We start from the raw sequence: 23,660 nt of genomic DNA, 5'->3' as shown, positions 1-23,660 counted from the left end.
GAAATAGCAATGGCTCTTAAAGCTTCTGCTAAGAGCTGGCATATTGTAATCTCTCTCTCATTAAAGGAAGTGAAATGGCTGAACCTAATAATAAGCCAGAGACTTATATTCCTTCCAAGGATGTGCCACAAATCACATGGCAATGGGTAGGGATATGGAATCATTTTTTGTAGGGAAGGGGGTCAGTGAATATTTGGGAATAATAATGCAATCTATCACAAAGTGCATTCACTTACTGAGCAATTACTATGGTGGTAAGCACTGGAAAAATGCAGTGAAGACGAAAGACATTGTATCCTTAGTTGCTTAGGGGATAACTACCAGAGAATGCCTGCTATGGGGCATACACTACACTAGATCTTCTACTTATGGTGTCCCATTTAAGTCTTTTCATAACCTTCTAAGCTATTATAGATACTCATCACTCTCATTTTAAGAGAAAACTGTGGTTGGCTAATGGATCCAAGATCTCTGTGATAGTTTGTAAAAATGGCCACAAATTCTTCTGCTCCCTGCATCCATACTTTGCAATGGAACATGGCAGATCTTCCCATCAAGAAGCAGAAACTATTGCTCCACTCTTAAATCTGAGTTGGCCACATGACTTGCTTCGGCCAATGAGACATTAACAAATGTGACAAGCAGAGGTGTGCACACTGGGGCTTGCCCTTTTGCTGTTCCTGAATCGTGCCACTATAAGAACAAGTCCAGGCTACCCTGACCTGCCCTGCCCTTAAGGATAGTTGTAAATAGAGAGGCAAGAGGTGAGTGAAACGTCAGTTTTTCTTTTCTGTGATCTTCAGCTTGGAAAAGGAAGGCTCATAGATGAGCAAGGGCAGTATTGAAGGCAGAAGAAGATTCTTTTGTTCTGCCCCAGCCTTGTCACCCTTCCATTTTGAGGCTCTGAGAGGATATCGCCTCTTAGAGAGTCTCCTGAAGCAGAACACACTTGGTAACATGGTATAGTCAGGCAGAGGTTGGCTAATAGCCAACTTTGGTTGTTACGTGGGGACTCCACATTTCCTGCCTGCCAGATCCCTAGGCACATGTTAAGCCTACATAGATTCAAGGAAACTGTCTTCCAAAAGTGTTACAAGCCACCTATATCAACTTCATACATCTGGACATCTTAAGCAAAAATAAGGAGGAGAAAGGTGACTGAAAGGCCAAGAGAGACTGAATGTGATTTAAGGGGCCTGACTAAATTATTAGACTGGACTCTTTTGTACCAGATTGAATATTTAATGAATTCTCTACAGACCCATATCCCAACTAATGACAAAGAATTTGGGGAGAAAATTGGAAGGAGGGAAGGAAGGAAGGGAGGAGGAAGAGAGAAAGAGAGTCATTATTTCTGTACATCTGAGTTATGATGTGAATTAAATTGTGATTCTGCTATAATGCATACAATGCCATACTACATAAAACCGTAAGGTGGGTTCTTGAGTTATTTACAACTCTGAATATCAAACACGGATCAGACTGCGAGGGAAACAGTCCTCTCCTGGTAAAGTCCTGGAATCCGGCAGGGGAAGGGCCCTTGTGTGTCTGGCTACCTACCCTTTGGCTGGGAATCTGGATAAACTAGGAAGGAGATGTGGCAATAAGAAGCTGTGTTAGGTTTTCACGCTTCAATAACTACTAGTATACCCTGTTCAACAAGTAGGGAACTCTCCAAAAGGGAATTGTGGATTCTCTAGAAAAGACTTAAGTATCAACTAAGTGGGTTGATTTACACTTGTTTTGTGTGATTCATAAACATATGAATGGTGTCTTTTTCCCGTCGTAACTATCTGTATTTCATGTGGATCATGCCACTGTTTTACATACAGCATAAATGTATCAGGGAAAACTGTTTTCTAGTTTGCTCAAATACATTGAAACTATTTTGTTATACTGATAATTGACGTGAAATGTTGCGGTTTGGGAGCTAATAATGGTCAAGAAAGAATTCTTGAGAACTCTTTGGTGAAAAATGGTGGTTTTATTAAAACATGGGGACAAGACTTATGAGCAGAAAGAGCTGCACCAAAGTTGTGAAAAGTGGCTGATTATATACTTTCAAGTTGGGAGGAGGAATTTGGAAGAAGGGTTTCTAGGACCATGAGGGGCTAGCTGCTGTTGGGGAAAGGTTGTTTACTACTGTCTAGTAAAACCTTAGTCATGAGACCCTTCAGATATGTATCAGTGGGCCATATGTTTGAAGGATAATTGCTAACATGTATCTTGGGAGGGTAAGGGGCAGAGATAAAGGAAGTTTCCAAAGGGATTATCACACGTTTAAGTAAACTTACAGGAACCTGGAGGTCAGGCTAAGGTCAAGCTAAGGTTCCCTTTTGCCTCTCTCTAGCAATGTATTAACATCGAAGCAATTGAGTTCCCAGAGGAAGGTTACCCTGCCTGTCCCACATACTTGTCAATGGGCTGTAAGTTATAAGAAAATCTAATTTTTTTTCTTTTGCTGTTGGTTCTCCACATCAGTAATGAGGAGAGAAGCTTCTGTTTAAGTATTCGTCTATAGGGCACTTACAGGTGAGTCACTGCTCTGAGTCCCCAGGACACCAAGATCAAAGACATTCTCCTTGACCTTAGTGCTTCTCTGGGCTGATGCCATTCTTTTTTCACATCTTTACAAGATTCTTCAAAGTGTAGGCAAGACCAGGCTGTGACATACAACCAGACTTTATTGAAGGCTTCAGGATGGTAAAATGAAATTATAAACCCAAAAGAGAAAACTTTAAACTGGCTACTAAATGTGACTTCTGAATATCACAGGCTGTCCTCACCTACCACTCCTTTAGCCCCTGACTTCCTACTACGTGTTAGGAGTGGCCTACTCTCCTTAACAGGAATGCGTGACCTAGAACATACCCACCCCTCCCCTTCCCCCAGCTCAGGCTCCAGCCTAAGACTAGCTCCCAGGAAACACCACAATCTTCAGAAAACAGCTCCACACACAAGGATGACAACTTTTGACATTGGTAAATAGAGCAGTTTAGCTCTGTGCTGCCTTGAACCTCTGCGCCGCTGAATTGCAACTCAACTTTTTCTTTCCACAAGTTCATATTGCATTTTTCTTTTTTGGCTTCTTTTTTTAAAGTCAGATTTATTGAGGTGTAATATACATATAGTAAAATTCATTTTAGTGCATAGTTCTATGAGTTTTAACAAACACATGGTCATGTTACCGCTGCCACAATCAAAATATAGAACAGTTCCTTCATCCACAAACATCCCTTGTGCCCTTATAGTCAGCCCCTTCACAAGCTCAGCCCCAGGCAAAACTGACCTGTTTGCTATGTCTGTAGTTCCATCTGTTCTAGAGTGTCACATAAATGAAATCATATACATGGCAGCTCTTTATATCTGATTTCTTTCACTTAATATAATGTAAATTTATCCATGTTAAATGTATCAGAAGTTTATTCCTTTATATTGCTGAGTAGTTTTCTATTGTACGAACTTACTACATTGTATGAATGTACTACAGCTGATTTATCCATTTGCCAATAGAAGACCATTTGAATTATTTCCAGTTTTTGATAATTATGAATAAAGCCACTATAATATTTGCATATAGGTCTTTGAACATAAGTTTTCATTTCTTCTGGGTAAGTTTCTAAGAATGGGATTGCTGAGTTGTAGGATAAACCTATGCTTAACATTATACAAAACAGTAAATTGCTTTCCAAAGTGGCTGTACCACTTTGCATTCCCACTGATGTGGAAATAAATGTTGGGGTTTAGAGCCGATGACCAAGAAAGAATTCTTGAGACCTCTTTGTTACAAAAAGGTGGTTTTATTAAAGTGCAGGGACAGGACGCATGGGCAGAAAGAGCTGCACTGGGGTTGTGAGGGGTGACTGATTATACACTTTCAAGTTGGGAGGGGGATATGGATAGTATTAAATCTCTAAGGAATTTTGGAAGCAAGGTTCCCAGGACCTTGAGAGGGCTAACTATTGTTAGGAAAAGGTCATTTATTAATGATTAGTAAAAGCTGAGTAATGAGACCCTTCAGATGTGTATCAGCAGGCCATATTCTTGGAGGATGATTGCTAACATAGATCTTGGGGGGGTAGAGATAAAGCAAGTTTCCAAAGGAATTTTTATATGTCATAGACTTACAGGATCCCGGAGCTGGGGATAATGTTAAGCTAAGTTTCCCTTTGGCCCCTTAGCAAAGTATCATCACTGAGGCATCTGAGTTCCTAGAGGAATGCCACTCTGCCTGTTTCAAGGACTTGTCAGTGGGCTGTAGGCAGTAAGGAAATTTAATTTTTTTCTTTTGCTTTTGTTTCCCACATCCCCTGCCAACAATGTATGAGAATTCTAACTGGACTGCCAGCACTTGGTATTACCAGTTTTTGTGGTTAAAAAAAAAAAAAAAAAAAATCTTATTCATTCCAGTAGATCTATACAGGTGCCTCAGTGTAGTTTAAATTTTTAATGACTCATTATGTTGCACATATTTATATGTTTATTTGCCCCTCATATCTCTTTTTGGTGAAATCTCAGCTCAATCATTTTGCCCATTTATTTATCGGGTTGTTAGCTTTATTGTTTTTGGTCTTGAGGATTCCTTACATATTCTAGATCCAAATCCTTTGTCAGAAATGTGATTTGCAAATTTTTCTCCAAAGTCTGCAGCTTATCTTTTCATTTTTAAAAATACTGTATGTCTTAGTTACCTCAGGCTTCTAAAATCAAATATCTACCATGCACTGGGTGTCTTAAACAACAGACATTTGTTTCTAACAGTCCTGGAGGCTGTGAAGTCCAAGATCAAGGTGCCAGCAGATTCTTGTGAGAGCCATCTTTCTAGTGTGCAGTCACCTTCTTCTTATGTCCTCACATGTTGGGGAGAGATCAGCTCTCTGGTCTCTGATAAAGGCACTGATCCCATCATGAGGATCTCACCTTTATGACCTCATCTAAATCCCAAAGTCCCCGTAATCAAATATATTTGGGGGTTCGACTTCAACATATAAAGTTGGGGAGGGGTGAAATACAATTCAGTCCATAATAGTGTCTCTCAAAGAGAGTAAGTTAAGTCCAAATTATCAATTTTTTTAACAGATCATACCTTTGGTGTCATATCTAACAAATCTATGCCTACCCAGATCACAAAGATATGCTCTTATATTTTTTTTATAGAAAATATATACTTTTAGGTGTTTTCATTTAGGAATAGTCTTTTATGAATGACCTGTTTGTTATACGTGGCACCAAGTATAAATTAAATGATCCTTTGTTGTTGTTCTAACACCGTCTGTTAAAAAAGGCCTATTTCTGGCCTCTCCATTCTGTCCATTGATTTATGTGTCTATGCTTTTATAAATACCATATTTTTTAAATTAGTGTGGCTTTATCCTCGGTCTTGAAATCAGGTAGTAAGAATCCTTCAAATTTCTCCTTTTTAAAACTTGTTTTGATTATTCTATTCCTTTGCATTTCTAAATAAAATTTAAAATCAGTCCATTTCTACTGGGGGAAAAAAAAGCCTCCTGGCATTTTGGTTGGGATATCATTGAATCCATATAAATTAATTTGAAGAGATTTGTCAGATTAACAATATGGAGTCCTCTGGGGCACCCATATGGCTCAGTTCGATAGGCATCTGACTCTTGATTTCAGCTCATGATCTCATGGTTCAAGCCCTGCATCGGGCTCTGTGCTGACAGCGCGGAACCTGCTTGGGATCCTCTCTCTCTCCCTTTCTCTGCCCCTCCCCCACTGGTGTGTGTTCTCTCAAAATAAATAAATTAACTTAAAAAAAACCAACATGGAGACTTCTGGTCCATGACCACGTATTTTCCTCCTTTTATTTAATTTCCCTCAGTGATTTTCAATAGTTTTCGGTATACAGGTTTTGCACATCTTTTGCCAGATTTATCCCCTAGTATTTTATATTTTCTAGGATATTGGTTTTGAACTCAGTTTCTGAATTTATTAAATATTATTTATTATTTACTTATTTTATAATGAGGCATTGAATACCTCATGTAATTTACTGAATGCTGTACTGAGTGGAAAACAGAATGGTTGCATAGGTACTGGCACCGATGGCTCACTACTGCTGCCCAGCATCACAACCTGCTGCCCACATGCCATGCCACCACCCTGGGAAAACATCGGAATTCTAAATTCAAATCATGGTTTCTACTGATTGTGTATTGCTTTTACACCATCATAAAGTAAAAAAAATCATAAATAGAACCATCGTAAATTGGGACTACCCATATATCGAAATATAATTGATTTGAATCCTAGAAACTTGCTAAATTTGTTTCAGTAGCTTTTTTGTGGACTTCTCAGGATTGTCTGTGAATGGAGACAGTTACTTCTTCCTTCCTGATTTAACAGTCTTTTACTGATATTTCTTGATTTTATTGGTTGCACTTACTAGAATCTCCAGCAATGTGATGACTTAAAGTGATATCTTTGCTTCTTTCAAATCTTAGTCTTTCACCAATGTATTAGACAGCTAGGGCTGCTGTAAGGAAGTACCCCAGCCTAACTGGCTTAAATAACATGTATTTTCACACAATTCTGGAGTCTAGAAGTCTAAGATCAAGGTGTCAGTGGGACTGGCTTTTCCTGAGGCCTCTCTTCTTAGCCTGTCTTCTCCCTGTGTTTTTACATGTTTTTTCCTCTGTCTGTGTTTGTGCCTTAATCTCCTTTTCTTTAAGGACACCAGTCATATTGGATTAGGAGTCACCCTAATGACCTCATTTTAACTCAATTACCTCTTTAAAGGCCCTGTCTCTGAATACAGCTATAATCTGAGATACTGGGGGTTAGGACTCCAACAGACAAATTTAGTGGGGGGACCTAACTGAGACCATAACAACTATTAAATATGTTAGTTGTAGGTCTTTGTAGATACTTGTCAGGTTGTTAAAATTCTTTTAAATCTTTTTGCTTAAATCTTTTTAAAATCATAAATAAGTCTTGAATTTTCTGAAGTTTTTTTTCTGCATCTATTAGGATGATTATATGTGTTTCCTCTTTCTTTTAACACAGTAAATTACATTGATTGATTTTTCAAATATTAAGCCCACCTGTATTTTACCCTTGTCCAGTGGTGACATATTATCCTTTCTATATGTTGCCAATTTTTATTTGGGAAAATATTACAGAATATCTTTCTGATACCTAACTTATTAAAGAATGCATTTGTGGGTGGAAGGACAGATGCTGTACAAGTGTTTAGTCACTCACCTGAACATAAATAATAAGCTTATTACTTTGAAATACAAAGGCAAATGTCAGAAATAATAGTTCAAAGAGCTAAAAGTGAATGAAAGGAGTACTCGTGGGTAAAGTTTTCCCTACCCATCCTTACTTCATTTTCTACCATTGACTTTTTAAATTATATGTACATTATTTTGGTAGAAGTAAAACTTATTTTAATTTTTTTTAAATGTTTTACTTATTCTTAGAGACAGAGCATGAGCAGGTGAAGGGCTGAGCAAGAGGGACACAGAATCTGAAGCAGGCTCCAGGCTCTGAGCTGTCAGCACAGAGCCTGACACCCGGTTTGAACTCACAGACTGCGAGATCATGACCTGAGCCGAAGTCGGACGCCCAACAAACTGAGCCACCCAGGCGCCCCAAACTTAATTTATTTTAATGAAAAAAAAAATTAAATCCTCCCCATCCAAAGTCTAGTTATTTGCTCGTTTTTAGTTCACTTTCATTACAATTCTGTTTCAGGTGGGATTATTTTGCCAGTGCATGGTGTGCAAACAACTGGAACAGTGCCTCTCTTTCCTCTCAAATATCTAGCTCCTTCCAGCACAATTTATTGTTTGTCCTTAATTTTTTCCCATGTTGTGTTAATACTCTGAATTATTTATACTAGGTTGTTTCTATACTGTCCGTCCTTGTCCTGGTCCAACACTGACTGGAGTTATAATTAGAATGAATTTACTGTGGTGGTGAAGTTCACCCAAACACAAAGAAATGGTAAGTGCAAAGGCCCAGAGGTTTATAAAAGCGTGTGGCTGGTAAACGCATGATGGAGAAATCTGAGAATAGAGAATAATAAACGTTGAAAGTACAACAGTAAGTGGCATTACTTAAATCGAAACCTTGACGGGCAGTCCTGGGGTAGGCAACGCGACACTTCTCAAGCTGGGATCCCCACGTGAGGCAGAGACACCACGCACGAAGGTTACGTCCCAGAGATTCGGGCTTTGATTTCAGGGGCCCGCGCAGGCTCAGCGAGACTGGTAGTGGCCCGTGGGGCGGGGCGAAGTCACTTCCCGCAGCCTCTGCCGGGTCTCGCGCGCTATGACGGCCCGCGCGGAGCCGCAGCGTAGGCGGCCTGGAGTCGGGGTAGGAGTAGTGGTGACTAGCAGCAAGCATCCTCGTTGCGTCCTCCTGGGGAAGAGGAAAGGGTCTGTAGGAGCCGGCAGTTATCAACTCCCCGGGGGCCATTTGGAATTCGGGTGAGCAACCACCGAGCCCACGGAAGGAGAGCCGAAATTGCACTGGAACGACGAGCTCTCCCCGTGCGTGCGTCTTTGCGTCGTTGCGTGTGCGCCGACGCTGCGTCATCTCGCGCGTTCCTCTGTTCTCTCCTCGGGCCGCCGCGCTCCTGGGTGCAAGCGCCGGCCAGGAGGGGGCGCTGAGCTGCGGAGGGCTGGCGAAGGGTCTGTGGTCGGCCCGAGCCCCGCCAGCCCAGTCCTTTTCCTGCCGGCAGCCTAATATCCGCGCCTGCGGGCTGATGTGTAGGGTGTGTTTTTCTTAATGTTTACATATAAGAGGCGGAAAGTGGGTCTTTATGAAGATCTAGCCCAGTTGTGGCAGTTCAGGCACTTGCACGGTTCGGGCTGTGCACTAAACGTACACGGATGGACGGCCTGTGTCCTGCCCGCTCAGGTTTGGGTGCGCCGTGACCAAGCATGTGGGCTAGTGAAACTCTGGGCCTCGGTGTCTTCATCTATACAGTGGGGAGGTTGGACGGAGCACTCTTTAACGTGGCATTCTGTGTTTGATGGCGGATCAGACCGATAAAGGAAGTTGGACAGTTAAGGGTCAGATCTACCCAATGGTGCGGAAAGCCGGGGATTTTGCTAAAAGGTGGGTTCTGAAGTGAGAATAGGTTCAAGTCAACGGTGGATGAACAGTATCTAAAGCGATCAGAACCAGCGCTTGTTTTTGCATTAGTGTGAAAGTGCAAACATACATGAAAGTAAACAGTTGGTGAATCCTCATATACTTACTACTCGGCTTGTTCTTGTTTCATCTTTACTGCTCCATCCCAACAGACACACAGATCCCTTGTTTTCTAGACTCTTCTGAAGGAAAACGCAGACATTTATTATACCGCCCATAAACAGTTCGTTATGTACCTGTCATAGGCTTTTTTAAAAAATGTAACTCCATTTTCACACCTTAAGAAAATACGTTTTCACACCTTAACAAGATAATTCTTTAATAACCTGTGATATAGTCAGTCTGTACCACTTTCCCCATTTGTCTTGAAAATGTATTGTTTTCTACCAATCAAGATCAAAGGAAGATTGTACTTTGGGATTGATTGTAATTTGGGATTGATAAATTTAAGTCTCCAAATCTAACAGTAATCCCTCTTTCCCTTTTTTTTTACCATCCCATGTTGAAGAGTATGGGTCATTAGAATTTCTTACATTCTGACTATATTCTTGTAATCTACCTATTTGTTATAAAGTGCTAGTTAGAGACTTGATGCAGGTGCCTTTTAATCAGACTTTGTCTTTGATAAAACATGGAATTCCTATGATCTTTTAGCACATGGAATTTTTAAAATGGTTTTCAGGATTTTAAAAAACATCAATAAGTTTATCATTTTTAGATAATTAAGATAAAACATTTAAAAAAATTTTTTTCATGTTTATTTTTGAGAGAGAGACAGAGTGCGAGCAGGGGAGGGGCAGAGAGAGAGGGAGACACAGAATCCGGAGCAGGCTCCAGGCTCCGAGCTGTCAGCACAGAGCCCGACGCGGGGCTTGATCTCACGAACTGCAAGATCATGACCTGAGCCAAAGTCAGCCACTTAACCAACTGAGCCACCCAGGTGCCCCTAGATAATTAAGATAAACCTTCAGTTAATAACTAATAAAATTTCCAGGTTAAGGGTCACATTGCCCAGAGGGACACACTGTATTGTACTTTGTCAATTGCAATGGCTAGAGATAGATATCTTAATGCTAACACAATAAAGTATTGGAATCTTTACTCAGATATCCAATGATAATAGGCAAAATTGTCCTTTAATGAGCTTTTTACTGAGTGCTAGATATTATGCCAAGCTCTTCACATATATGCTTTCACTTATCTTTATATGACTGGTATACTGAATGGGCTAAGTTTGAGAGGAGACAAATAGAAAATGGCTTAATTTTCTCCTTCCCTTGTCTTTATAATTTTTTTTAAGCTTATTTATTTTGAGATAGGCAGAGACACTGCCAGTGGGGTAGGGGCAGAGAGAGAGGGAGAGAGAAAGAATCCCAAGCAGGCTCCACATTGCCAGTGCAGAGCCTGACACGGGGCTAAAACCCACAAAACCAAGAGATCATGACCTGAGTGGAAACCAAGAGTTGGAGGCTTAACTGACTAAGCCATCCAAGCACCCCTCCTTCTGTTGTCTTTCCCTTTTCTGCTGTTCTCTGACATTTCCTGCAAATTCTATAGTTTTCCTGTCACTTGATTAGAAAAATAAATCCCATTTGGTCATTATGATCCACTTCCAAGCATTTGTCTGTAGTGGGGAAAGGAGAGAGGAGGAAGACCTCCTCCTTTTCTCACTGTTTCTGGTTTCCTTCCCTCTCCAGGATGTTGGGGAGGGAGAGGGTGGGCCAAACTTTTTACATGACTAGTGCTGCTGTGATCCATCCATTGGTGCCCTCTGGATGTTGTGCCCTCTTCCTCAGGGTATGTCTGTTGGTTGTTTGGAAATCCCACAAGGATGTCTCTCCTGCACAGTTCTCAGACATAGGTGGCTGATGTAGCTCTTGCTTACTAGAACACTATCTTGCTTTTTCTTTCTGCTGGGATCCCCAGCAGTCTCTTGTAGCATCTACTGGACCCAGAAGAAAATTCACAATGGGAGTAATGCCCTCACTGTCACCCTTTCTCCTTGCTCATTCATCGTGGGCTTCTGTAGCCAGTCTCCTGCTTTCCAGATTCTCAAAGTGGGAATAAATGTCAGCTTCTCTATTCACGTACATCCCTAAACACCAAGGGACACACTTTAGACTTGCCCAAGAGCTCTTACCTTTGTACCACCTCTACTCTGAATCACAGGCCTGTGAGTTTCTGTAGCTCGATATGACTTTAGCAGGGGAGGAACACGCCAGTATCTCCTTGGGAATCACACTCAATCTCTGTGATCAGTTTTCTTGAAGCACCTCTCACTTGGCCTCAGGCAGAGTTGTCCTTTCATCAGGATGAAGGGAAACGTTGCTACTATGCTTGAAAATTCATAACTTTCCTCCCTGCCCTAAATCTCCTTATTATGTAGGCTGGGTAGGGTGAAGGTCAAGAGACTTGCAAGCCTTTAGATGGCATCTGTTTGCTCTCTTGCCATACTCTTTAGAATTTGAGGTGTTTATTGCCTATTGTCCTGAATTTTAAGGCTTCAACGAAAATTCTGAGACTGCAGGAAAAGACATCATCCACTTCTTGATACACTTGCAACAACCCCGTTGGAAAGTAGTATTACCTCTTTTTATTAGGTTTAGCTGACTCCAAAGCCTGTGCTCTTAACTGTATCCTTAACTGTCTCCTGATTGCATACAGTTGCCAGGCATGTGAACTAGTGCTAAATTGGCTAAATGTTCTTTTTTTCTCAATAGGAAGTCCTTTTGGTCTTCAGATAACTTCAGATACTTTATAGTTGAGATAAAGAGAATGTCCAAAGGCAGGGTTGTTGATTGATTGTTAGAAAGCAAGAGCCAATTACAGGGTTTTTTGTTTTTTGCTTTAGACTAGAAATTTCTAGGCAGGAATTTCATGGCAAAAAAAATAATAAGTTATGTAACTAAAATTGAATACAGTGCTGTGCTTCTGTTTTCCAGTGAAACGTGGGAAGAATGTGCTCAAAGGGAAACCTGGGAAGAAGCAGCTCTTCGCTTGAAAAACGTTCGCTTTGCCTCAGTCGTGAATGCCTTTGATGAGAAAGAAAATTACCATTATGTGACAATACTAATGAAAGGGGAAGTGGACATGACTTACGATTCAGAACCAAAGAACATAGAGCCTGAAAAAAATGAAAGTAAGAGGATTATGTGTAATAATTCATGTTCTTTGAGGAGTTTATCATCTGAGTATTACATTATGTTTGCCATGCAAAGAGAATTAGTCTTTTCATACAGAAGTGTAAATACATATACTTAAATCCTGGCGACATAAGCATATAGCAGGAAACAGAACTGGCCTGAAGCCAGACTACTTGACTTGCATCCTGGTTTTTCCACGTAGAGGTTTGTAACCTTGGGCGAGTTATTTCATGTCTCTGGGTCTCTTTTCTCCTCTGTGATAATAGCAACTACCTCCGATGGGTTGTTGCAGGGATAAAATTAGTTAATACATATAAAGAACCAAATGAACTCTGTAAGTACTCAGTAAGTCTTAGTTTTATTTTTAGCATTTAATTTTGCTTCAGACTGATTTTAAGCAAAACGTTGAAGGTGCCATCCTCAGTTTTCTCTCTTGTGTAAGAAAGATACAAATTTCCTTGCGTGGAGAGTGACTAACCTGACAAAACAGTTATCCTCGGTGTTGAGTCGAGTGCTCTGAAAGCTTTAACAACATTGATGTGATTTACTGTGTGCTAAGCATTGTCCTAAGGGCTTTGCATGGATCATCTCTCTTCAAATTTCATAAAACTCCATGAGAAGGAATAAAATATCAAACTTACCAAATATATTCTTTGCCTTGTGAAACCTTATCCAAGCGGTCTTGTGTACTGGACCTCCCCATAAACATTTAATTTATTCTCCACTATGGAAGAATCTTGTCATTCAACAAATGCTTACTGAGTACTGCATGCCAGGTACCATTCTAGGCGCTAAAGAAACAGTGGTGTGTGGAACAAAGTCCCTCCCCTCTCAGGTTTTACATTTTTTTTAATCCGGGGGAAAGGCAACACATTAGCAGATACTTTACAATGTAATGATAAGGAATAAGAATAAAAGTAAAACGGTGTAAAGGATAGTGACCCATGGGTGCTGCATCAGACAGGGTGGTCATGGAGGGCCTCTGAGGAGGGGGCATATGTGCCAAGGCCTGGAAAAAGTGAAATTTCTAGAATGGATAAATCATGAGTTAAGTGGTTTGCAGATTGAATTCATTGACTGAACAGAAGGGCATGTTCTACCCGAAGGCCTGTTGAGTCATGTACGACTTTTTATAAAACAGGTAATGACTTGGAATCATCTCAAGTGAACTAGCAACATCTGAGCTATTTTTACTCACTACACTCCAACACCAAACCTGTGGCTCTTTTCTTCACATCAAATAGTTCTCCGGACATCAATTGGATGCCCTGTAATTCAGTTACATTCTTGCACTGTCTACCTGGAGTCAGTGTCAGATCCCAAACATTACAGAGTCCGTCCCACAAGACTGCACCCACTTCAAATACCAGTCGCTAAGTCCTGGCCTCCTGTACTTCTGGTCACCTGGCTATAAATTGGGGTTCCCACAACCTCCTCCTCAGGTTCAGTAATTTGCTAGAATGGCCTTCAGAACTCAGGAAACCACTTTACTTACATTACCAGTTTGTTATAGAGGAAACAGCTCAGAAACAGCCACATGGAAGACGCACTGGGCAAGGTGGGCAGAGGGAGGGACGCAGAGCATCCGTACTCTCAATGAGCACCTTGACGTGTTCACCTCCCAGAAAACTCTCTGAATCCTGTTGTGTGGGGTTTTCATAGAGGTTCGTATGTAATGGGATTGGTACATATTATCATAGTCTCTATGATTGATTAAATCATTATCTGCTGGTGATTAATTCAATCTCCAGCTCCTCTCCTCTCTCCTCAGGTGGGATGTATCTTTCTGGTCACCAGCCCCCAATTCTGAACCTATCTAAGGATAGGTTCAGCCCAGCCACCCATCAGCTTATTAGCATAAACTCAGGTACGGTTGAAAGAGGCTTATTATGGATAGCAAGTGTTCCTCTCGTCCCTATCTCTTAGGAGAATACAAAGGTTTCGGGAACTCTGTGCCAGAAAACAGGGAGGAAAGCTATATATAGATTATGATATAAGGAATATATCACATATATTCCTTATATATATATTCCTTATATCACAGTGACACACACATCAATACCCAAGAAGTTTCCAAAGGCTTTCAGTTGGCCTAAGGTACAACTAAAATCATTCATGCCTTAAGAAGGGCAGGTGAGAAAATGTACCAGGTTCACTGGGGGTGCTGTCTACAAGTTCTTCTATCTCTCACATCCCCAATGATCCTGGATAAAAGGAGGAATAGGAGAGAGGGGAGTCCAGAGTAACAGTGGAAACAAAACTCAGTAGTCTTGACATCCTGAAGCTGTGGGGAGGAACAGTTACTTGTCTTTTTAATATTAACTTGCAGTGTAAATATGTATATTTCCACTTTAATACTTTTTGTAGGACTCAATTTACTTTTTTTCTTTAAAGCAAAGTACAGTTCCCATAACGGAATTTTTAAAAATTAGTTCGAGGTGTCATATATTCAGGCAGTAAGCACAGATTATTATTGTTCTCTTAAAAGAGAGCCCTAAACTTGGAAGGAATGACCATATCCTTATTTTTCTCTTTTCTACCAGCAGCAAAAACCTGACACAAGACGAGACAAAATGATGAAATACTTTGGTTTTGCATACTTAGCGTCCTTCACAAGGAGCAGACATAGTATTCATTTGTGGAGAAGGGCTGAGGGGAAAACAGCAGAGCCACTGACTGTCCCATCAGTTCTGACCAATCTCCAGCCGGCTGCCTCTGCCTCCCCGCCTCCGCCTCTGTTGGGGTTGGGGTTGCTGAAGCCTGGTGCAAGGCTCGACTTCCTGTCCTGCTCTGCACTGTAGGCCCGTATTTCTAGTTTTCTTCCCCTGACGTTAGAAGGCATCTCAGGCTCAGTTGGGGTGTTCAGCTTCAAATCGTACTCGCTAGTTTTCCTTTACTGAACTTTGAATGCATAAAGAGCAGATGTTTGGGCTCATTCACCTTTGACTCTCCCGTGCCTGGCTCCTATTCAGAGTATATTGTTCAGACCATGTTGAAGGAAGAAGGGAACAAGGGGATGAGGTTCTTCAGTATAGTATCTAGACCGGCCTACATTTAAACAACTTCTAAAAGATTATTATCCTATGTTATAAAGTTCTGTGTTAGTTTTTGTTACTATGTTATGGTATGTAATGTTTTTCCCTTCCTAGAATCTGGTAGTTTTGACTCATTTTTACATGCCTTGTGATTTTTTTTCATTTATATAACTTTTTTTGAGCTTGTCCACCTTCATTTTGTTGACCTTCTCACAGGCTAGTAATCTGAGGTCACACAGTATGATTTTATAAGGCCCAAGGTTACTAGCACCAAGTCAGATTTGATCAGAAACACTGATTCCTCAAAAAAAAAAAAAAAGAAAAAGAAAAAGAAAAAAAGAAACACTGATTCCTCTCTAGCCCTTCATGACAACATAGCAGGAGTTATTTTCACTTGCTGGGTAGCCAGCTGCACCACAGCCAGGGTGCAGCAGCTCTGTGGTGGTGGTTTTATTTATAGCATAAAGATGCATTTTCTCTCCCATGTTCGTCAGATCCTGGATCTGGATCACCTGCTTCAGGTTACTGGTTATGACATCTTTTCTCCAGCCATCCAATTATAATCAGGAGGATCAGCCAGATGCTTCATTTTCTCGCAGACAGGATAGACTTGACAGACAGCTCCCTTGAGACTGTTAATTCCGCATCTTGCAACACATTGTTGGGTGACACCTCTCTCCCTCTCTCTCTCTGTCTCTCTTTCTTTCTCCCTCCTTCTGTCCTACTCTCTTTCTCTTAGACTCTTAGGTCACAGTTGCTGATCACTCCTTCCTGAACTTGTTCTAACTTCATGGATTCTTTGTCCCCTGTCCCAGAGTGAAACTGCACACCTGTATCTTACAGGCAGAGAAACACTTAGTGGAAGAAACTGCATTTAAACAAGTATATGCGTGTGACCATGAAGAAACTTAGAACATGGAGTGTACATCTTAGTAATATAATATTTATATATTCACCTGTTATGAGCATCTGTGCTTTCATGTTCCTTACATTTAAGTCATCAAAGAGAATACTGTTGCCTAGAGCATTTTTCTAGGATTTTGTGTATTTCACAATAGATACTGTTAAATCTTTCCTTTTTCAATGGATTTTTGAAAATCAGTCCCATCCATATTGTCTTTCTATCTAAAGTGTACCACAGCCAGAGAATATTTTTATTCTCTGCACAGTTTCCATTACTTTTTAACAAGATGGAGGATAGCTTAGAAATGTAACTTACCTTATTCTATAGGTGGGGCAGCTGGTTTGTTTTCATGTAGTGTTACCACCTGTCATGTGTAAAGTTCTGTATGTTTTGTTCAGCCAAATATTCAAGCAAAAATTGAATTCTCTTAAATCTGGATTTTACCATCATGGGGCCCTTGTAAGCTTGGTCTCATGTTGAAATAACAGCATGTTTTAAATGATCCCCCTTCTGTTAAGATCTTCATTCTAAAGGCAAATGATGTTGGTACAGCTGAGCTAATGCACGGCATCACTGTGATTAGTAGCATGTTATTATTAGTTGCAAGTCATTTTTATATTTAATTAATTTTTTCGAAGTATAGGTTAACTTGCCAAAATAAATATTCTTTGTTTCCTTCCAGCTAAATAAATTGATTTGGTATCTTTCTTTTCTAGGTTGGGAATGGGTTCCCTGGGAAGAATTTCCTCCACTGGCCCAGCTTTTCTGCGCACTGCGGTGTTTAAAGGAACAAGGCTACAATCCATTTAAAGAAGATTTAGATCACCTGGTAGCATACAAAGGTCATCATCTCTAGGGGAAGAAGAAGATAACCTGATATACTTTGAAAAAACAAAATAAGGTTCTGTGAGAGAATGAAAAATACCTACATTTCAGAACAACTCCATCTTACGTAAAAATTTCTATATGCTTGCCAGTTGATTTGCCGCCTTTTAATATACCCACCACCCTTTCAGCCAGTACTTATGAAAAATTTGCTGGCATGATGTCATCAATTGCATTTCAGACTCAGAAAATGTGATGAATGGTGATATTGTGGCAATTCTGCTTTCTGTATTTTTCTGTGATATTTACTGTGCAGTTTGTCATTACCAGCCTGCCCGGCATGGAGGGCTATAGAATCTGCCCTAGTGTTTCTGTTCAAATAAAGATCCTAATTCAGATGCTAACACAGTATGCCTGTTGCGGAATTTATCACATTTGTTGACTTTCCTTGTCTGTTTTATTTAAAACAAAATTTTTGGTACTATAGTGTGACAGTCTTTGCAACTGGAGGGACAGGACAGGTCATTAGGGTATATTTCCCAGGTTTCTGATTCAGAAGCTACCTCAAGAGAAGTGAGACAAACTGTCTGAGATATTATACTGTCATTAACAGGCCATGGACTTTTGGATTTCTCACATAATCTTTGTGAGATCCAGCTTCCTTATAGGTAAAATGAGATTAGACTAGGGCAGTGGTCCTCCAGGTGACGTCTGGGGAGGTCCATGAGACCCTTTCAAGGGCACTCAAGGTCAAAGATGTTTTCATAATAGGCAGGACATTATTTTCCTTTCTCATTGTCATTCTTTCATGAGTGTACAGAGAAGCTGTCCAGAGGCTAAGTGATGTGTGGTACTGTAACAGATTGAATTTAAGAGGAAACCAGGCAAGCCTTATGGATGAAACCGTTCCATAGGTTTATCTCAAATATAGTGGATTGGGAATTCATTGATTCTTCAGGTTAGTGATTATCCAAGCAGATGTCTTATAGCTTCAAAAACTTACCACAAAGTAGAGTTTTTCCATATCTGCTACTTTAAATTCTTAATGGACAGGTTCATTAGGAGCTTATGAGATTGTTTTTTGTTTCTGTTTTTGTTTTACATACACATAATTAGATACGAAGGTTTATGGAAAGAAAAAAACTAACCTGGGCTATATGTGGAATTTGAGAAACTCAACAGATGAACATAGGGGAAAGGAAGAAAAAATAAGATAAAAACAAAGAGAGAGGCAAATCATAAGAGACACTTAAATACAGAGAACAAACTGAGGGTTGTTGGAGGGGGGTCTGAGGGAGAGGTGGATTAAATGGGTGATGGGCATTAAGGAGGGCATTTTGCAGGATGAGCACTGAGTGTTACATGTAAAAGATGAATCACTGGGTTCTACTTCTGAAGCCAAGACTATACTGTATATTAAATAGCTTGAATTTAAATAAAAATAAAATGAGATGAAATTTAAAAAATAAGTATTTTCAATAAGATGGTGAAAAAAATTTTTTTAAGTTTCATGTTAGAAGGGGATTGCATTTTCCCCAGCACCTCATATGCTCCGTTGGCATCCGTAATCACTCAGTAAATATTTCTCTAAATAAGCAGATGACTGGAGGAGGATTTAGAACTCTTAGGTAAGCAGTTAATTCTTAGATGGTTTGAGAATACCTTTAATGGAAAAAAACTAATGCTGACTACTAGCAATATTCTCATACAATTAAATGTCCGCTACAGTTCCTGAAGTATGCCTCGCTCTGCCAGGACACTGGGGAGTCTGAAATATCTCTTCCTTCATCTGTGTGCCAGGTCAATCCCTGAGGTGTCCTGTATCCCCTGATAAGCAAGTGCAGTATCCTAGCAAAAACCCTCCCAGTGGAGCATGTGGTGAATTCAGCCTCCCTTGGAGAAACAGTTCTTTAATAGCTATCCAAATAAGGCAAATGCTTTCAAATAAAATACTGTCTTTGGGGCAGCAAGAATCACATTAACTGAGAACTGTGGAGAAGGAAAGCTCAGGGAATCATCTACGGGGGAGAAAACAAAGTCTTCTTCCAACATAAGATCAGTCATATCAATGCTGCCTTTTTAAAAAATAATTCGACTATTCATGTTGTACTTAGAAGCCAGTGCTTTGCTTGCGTAGCCTTTGTGAAGAATGCAAATAAAGATAACAGCACACAATGACTGAGAGGCATGGACCAAGCCTTCCGCTTTATGGACTTGACAAAGTGAACACGTGAGTCCATAGTTAAGATCCTCCATAAGCATTTAGTTTATACCTACTGTGTGTCAAGTACTATGATAGGTACTTAATTATATTGTAAGTTGAATCTATCACATTTAATCCCAAATTTCCATTCTAGATTTCCCATTTTTAGTATGCTATGTTTAAGTATTTGGCTTTTTGCCTAATAATAATGCTCAGTAGCTCTGTATGCAATGACATAGGACTCCTCATTTTACTTATCAGAACAGATCATGGGCAGAAGGAACAAAGTAGCAGGCGGGCAAGCCAAGCTGTTCACCAGCTTTTTTGACTTCATCCTCCTGTCCTCTGTTCTTTTCCTTCTTTACAGATTCACTTTCCACCCATTGTTGAGGACTCTCCAAAAGACATTATGTATAGCTCGGACCTTTTTCCTAAGCTTCAGACCCAACCACACACCACCCATCTCTACCTGAGCTTTTCCGTCCTTCTAATTTGTTATGTTCCAAACTGAAGTTGCCTTTGTATTCCTCTCCAGGAATGACTCCACTACCTGCTGAATTGCTCAAATTAGACTCCCTTCCCCCACGTAAAGCAGCCACCATCTCTTGTCCATTCTGTTTCTTTCATGTCTTCTGAATCCATGTCCTGTGAGGTTGTCCCAGCTGCCTCTCCTCTAGTGTAGGGGTGCTTGTCCTCTTTTTCCCAGACTGCACCTGCAGTTTTTACCCCTCCAACTAACTGATTGAGGTCAAATACACATGACATAAAATTTATCCTGACTTATTTTTGACAGTACGCCTAGAGAGCCTTTTCAGAAAATTAAATCTCATGGTCATTTGGCTCGTTTCCAATTGAGGCTGTTACAAATAAGGCTGCTATGAGCATGTGCGCATGCTTTCTTTAGGGTTCACGTGTGTACTGATTTCTGTCGGATGTAAACCTATGAATGGGAAGGCTGGGTCACAGAGTATACAAATCTTTGCTAAAGAGATCTTTTTCATGTTATTTATTTATGTATTTATTTAAGTAGGGGAGGGGCAGGAGACAGAGATGGAGAATCTTTTTTTTTTAAGATTTTATTTTTTAATTTACATCCAGGTTAGTTAGCATACAGTGCAGTAATGATTTCAGTAGATTCTAGTGATTCATCCTCTACATATAATACCCAGTGCTCATCCCAACAGGTGTCTTCCTTAATGCCCCTTACCCACTTAGCCCATCCCCTCACCTACACCCCTCCAGCAACCCTCAGTTTGTTTTCTGTATTTAAGAGTCTCTTATGTTTTGTCCCCCTCCCTGTTTTTATATTATTTTTGCTTCCCTTCCCTTATGTTCATCTGTTTTGTATCTTAAATTCCACATAAGTGAAGTCATATGATATTTGTCTTTCTCTGACTAATTTTGTTTGGCATAATACCCTCTGGTTCCATCCACTTTGTTGCAAATGGCAAGATTTCATTCTTTTTGATTGCTGAGTAATACTCCATTTCATATATATACCACTTCTTCTTTATCCATTCATCTGTTGATGGACATTTGGGCTCTTTCCGTACTTTGGCTATTGTCGATAGTGCTGCTGTATACATTGAGGTGTATGTGCCCCTTTGAAACAGCACACCTGTATCCCTTAGATAAATACCTACTAGTGCAGGTGGGTTGTAGGGTCGTTCTATTTTTAACTTTTTGAGGAACCGCCATACTGTTTTCCAGAATGGTTGCACCAGCTTGCATTCCCACCAGCAGTACAAAAGAGATCCTCTTTCTCTGCATCCTCGCCAACATCTGTTGTTGCCTGAGTTGTTAATATTAGCCATTCTGACTGGTGTGAGGTGGTATCTCATTGTGGTTTGGATTTGTATTTCCCTGATGATGAGCCATGTTAAGCATTTTTTCATGTGTCTGTTAGCCATCTGGATGTCTTCTTTGGAAAATTGTCTGTTCACGTCTTTTGCCCATTTCTTGACTGCATTCTGCTTTTCGGGTATTGAGTTTGAGAAGTTCTATATAGATTTTGGATACTAACCCTTTATCGGATATATCATTTGCAAATATCTTCTCCCATTCCATTGGTTGCCTTTTAGTTTTGCTGATTGTTTCTCTCCTTCATTATGCAGAAGCTTTTTATCTTGATGAGGTCCCAGTTCATTTTTGCTTTTGTTTCCCTTGCCTCGAGACATGTTGAGTGAGAAGCTGCTGCACCTGAGATCAAAGAGGCTTTTACCTGCTTTTTCCTGGCAGATTTTGACGGCTTTCTATCTTACGTTTAAGTCTTTCATCCATTTTGAGTTTATTTTTGTGTATGGTGTAAGAAAGTGGTCCAGGTTCATTCTGCTGCAGGTCACTATCCAGTTTTCCCAACACCATTTGCTGAAGAGAATATTTTTATTTTATTGGATATTCTTTCCTGCTTTGTCAAAGATTAGTTGGCCATATGTTTGTGGATTCACTTCTGGATTCTCTATTCTGTTCCACTCATCTAAGTGTCTGTTTTTGTGCCAGTACCATACTGTCTTGATTACAGCTTTGTAATACAAGTCCCAGATTGTGATGCCTCCAGCTTTAGTTTTCTTTTTCAGGATTGCTTTGGCTATTCAGGGTCTTTTCTGGTTTCATACAAATTTTAGGATTGTTTGTTCTAGCTCTGTGAAGAATGCTGGTGTTATTTTGATAGGAATTGCATTGAATATGTAGATTGCTTTGGGTTGTATCGACATTTTAACAATATTTGTTCTTCCAATCCAGGAGCATGGAATATTTTTTCATTTTTTAAATGTCTTCTTCAATTTCTTTCATAAGCTTTCTATAGTTTTCAGTGTATAGATTTTTCACCTCTTTGGTTAGGTTTATTCCTAGGTATTTTATGATTTTTGGTGCAATTGCAAATGGGATCGATTCCTTGATTTCTCTGTTGCCTCATTATTGGCGTATAGAAATGCAACTGATTTCTGTGCACTGATTTTATATCCTGCGACCTTGCTGAATTCACGTATCAGTTCTAGGAGGTTTTTGGTGGAATCTCTGGGTTTTCCATAGAATATCATGTTAGAGAGACAGAGAATCTTAAGCAGGCTCTGTGGGGCTTGATCTCACAACCATGAGATGTCTTGAGCTAAAATCAAGAGCCACTTAACCAACTGAGCCATCCAGGCACCCCACTAAAGAAATCTTAAGTGCTCTCTTTATAAGGTGCCTCTTCAGACCTTGCTGGGGGTATTATATAACATATGATATATAGAGAGATATAGATATAACATATGATATGTGGATATATCTATATATATCCTGCTTTCTAAAATATTTTTAAAAATCCAAATTGTGAAATACACTTAGACCCCAGGGTTTTGGATGAGAGGTCACAGAACTGCATACATAAATTTAAGGTGAGTCTGTAGATAGCAGTTTGATATCACATGAGAACACAGAAAGAAGGCAAGCCAATGAGAGACTTGCCAAACCTCCCTACACCTTGAGCTTGGACTTCTAACCTCTGGAACTGTGTGAAAATAAATTCCCGTTTAAGTCATGATTCTGTTTTTGTTGTAGCATACCTAACAAACTAAGCTAACAGGTGGCCTAAATCTCAAAGCTTAAGGAACTGTAACAGAATCAATGAACATTTGCTATTGTGGATTCCCACACTTTCCATGCCTGCCATCCTTGAATTGGAAGTTTGGCAGCAACAAAGGCATCTCGTATAACAGGGTCCAGAGTGTGAAGTTAACTTTTGATGTGGAAAACAAAAAATGTTAATATGAAAACTTTCAAATATATCAGAAGTAGAGAATAGTACAATGAACTTCCATACACGCTATACTCAGAGTCAGCAGGTACCAAGATTTTGCCTTATTTGGTTCAGCTCTCTCCTTTCCACCTCCTTCTTTTCCTTGGCTGCAGTATATATATATATATATATATATATATATATATATATATATATATATATATATATATATATTTTAATTAGACAACCAATATTTTATTATACTGTATAACAGACACTGTTACAACCGCAATTTATGTATAGTGGTATGCCATTGGATTCACATTAATATGAAAGTAAAGAAATTGAACTGTGAGGTAATTTATACTTTCAGTTAGAATTCCAAACTAGGATACTCATTTCATTCCATGTATTATTAAAGATATACTTCTAAAAAATGTACTTTGTTCCCAGGAAATTGCAAAAGTTGGAAGACAAATGTTTTTCTATAGGTCATGTTTCATTTAAATATTAAAAAGGAAAAAAAGCTAGAAAAATCGAATTTGCAGTTCATTGCAAGGATGTGATTAAAAACTATATAGCACCTCAGGAAATACATTCTCATTTAAAAAAAATGTATATATATGTGGATTTTTAAATCCATCCCATCTTTTATCTTTAAAAAAGATAAAGAACCAAAATGTTAATTTCTATGATCTCTAGA

General features: G+C 39.7%; 1 protein-coding gene across 2 annotated transcripts; it reads left to right on the top strand.

The window, feature by feature from the left end:
- Nucleotides 1-8,280: 8,280 nt before the first annotated feature.
- NUDT15 (nudix hydrolase 15) lies at nucleotides 8,281-17,437 on the top strand. Of its 2 annotated transcripts, none has more exons than XM_047079771.1 (3): nucleotides 8,281-8,456; nucleotides 12,069-12,265; nucleotides 16,925-17,437. In XM_047079771.1, the coding sequence occupies exons 1-3, from the start codon at nucleotides 8,299-8,301 to the stop codon at nucleotides 17,062-17,064; spliced, it is 495 nt and encodes a 164-aa protein (XP_046935727.1). In that variant the 5' UTR covers nucleotides 8,281-8,298; the 3' UTR covers nucleotides 17,065-17,437. The 2 variants fall into 2 exon arrangements, with proteins under 2 accessions (XP_046935727.1, XP_046935735.1); XM_047079779.1 differs by lacking the exon at nucleotides 8,281-8,456 and adding an exon at nucleotides 8,738-9,090.
- Nucleotides 17,438-23,660: the final 6,223 nt, after the last annotated feature.

The sequence above is a fragment of the Lynx rufus genome, unplaced genomic scaffold, assembly GCF_022079265.1.
Source record: "Lynx rufus isolate CCGP_SWC_20201006 ecotype Redwood Valley unplaced genomic scaffold, mLynRuf1.p SCAF_1, whole genome shotgun sequence".
Classification (NCBI taxonomy): domain Eukaryota; kingdom Metazoa; phylum Chordata; class Mammalia; order Carnivora; family Felidae; genus Lynx; species Lynx rufus.
The sequence above is the reverse complement of the archived record's forward strand: the minus strand, read 5'-3'. Positions and strand labels throughout refer to the sequence as shown.

What these genes read in the sequence shown, in the direction of transcription:
- NUDT15 (XM_047079771.1), top strand. Translation starts at nt 8,299, where the DNA reads ATGACGGCCCGCGCGGAGCCGCAGCGTAGGCGGCCTGGAGTCGGGGTA. An exon ending in GGGGGCCATTTGGAATTCGG is followed by an intron (nt 8,457 to 12,068) that starts GTGAGCAACCAC and finishes TCTGTTTTCCAG; the next exon opens with TGAAACGTGGGAAGAATGTG. An exon ending in AGAGCCTGAAAAAAATGAAA is followed by an intron (nt 12,266 to 16,924) that starts GTAAGAGGATTA and finishes TTTCTTTTCTAG; the next exon opens with GTTGGGAATGGGTTCCCTGG.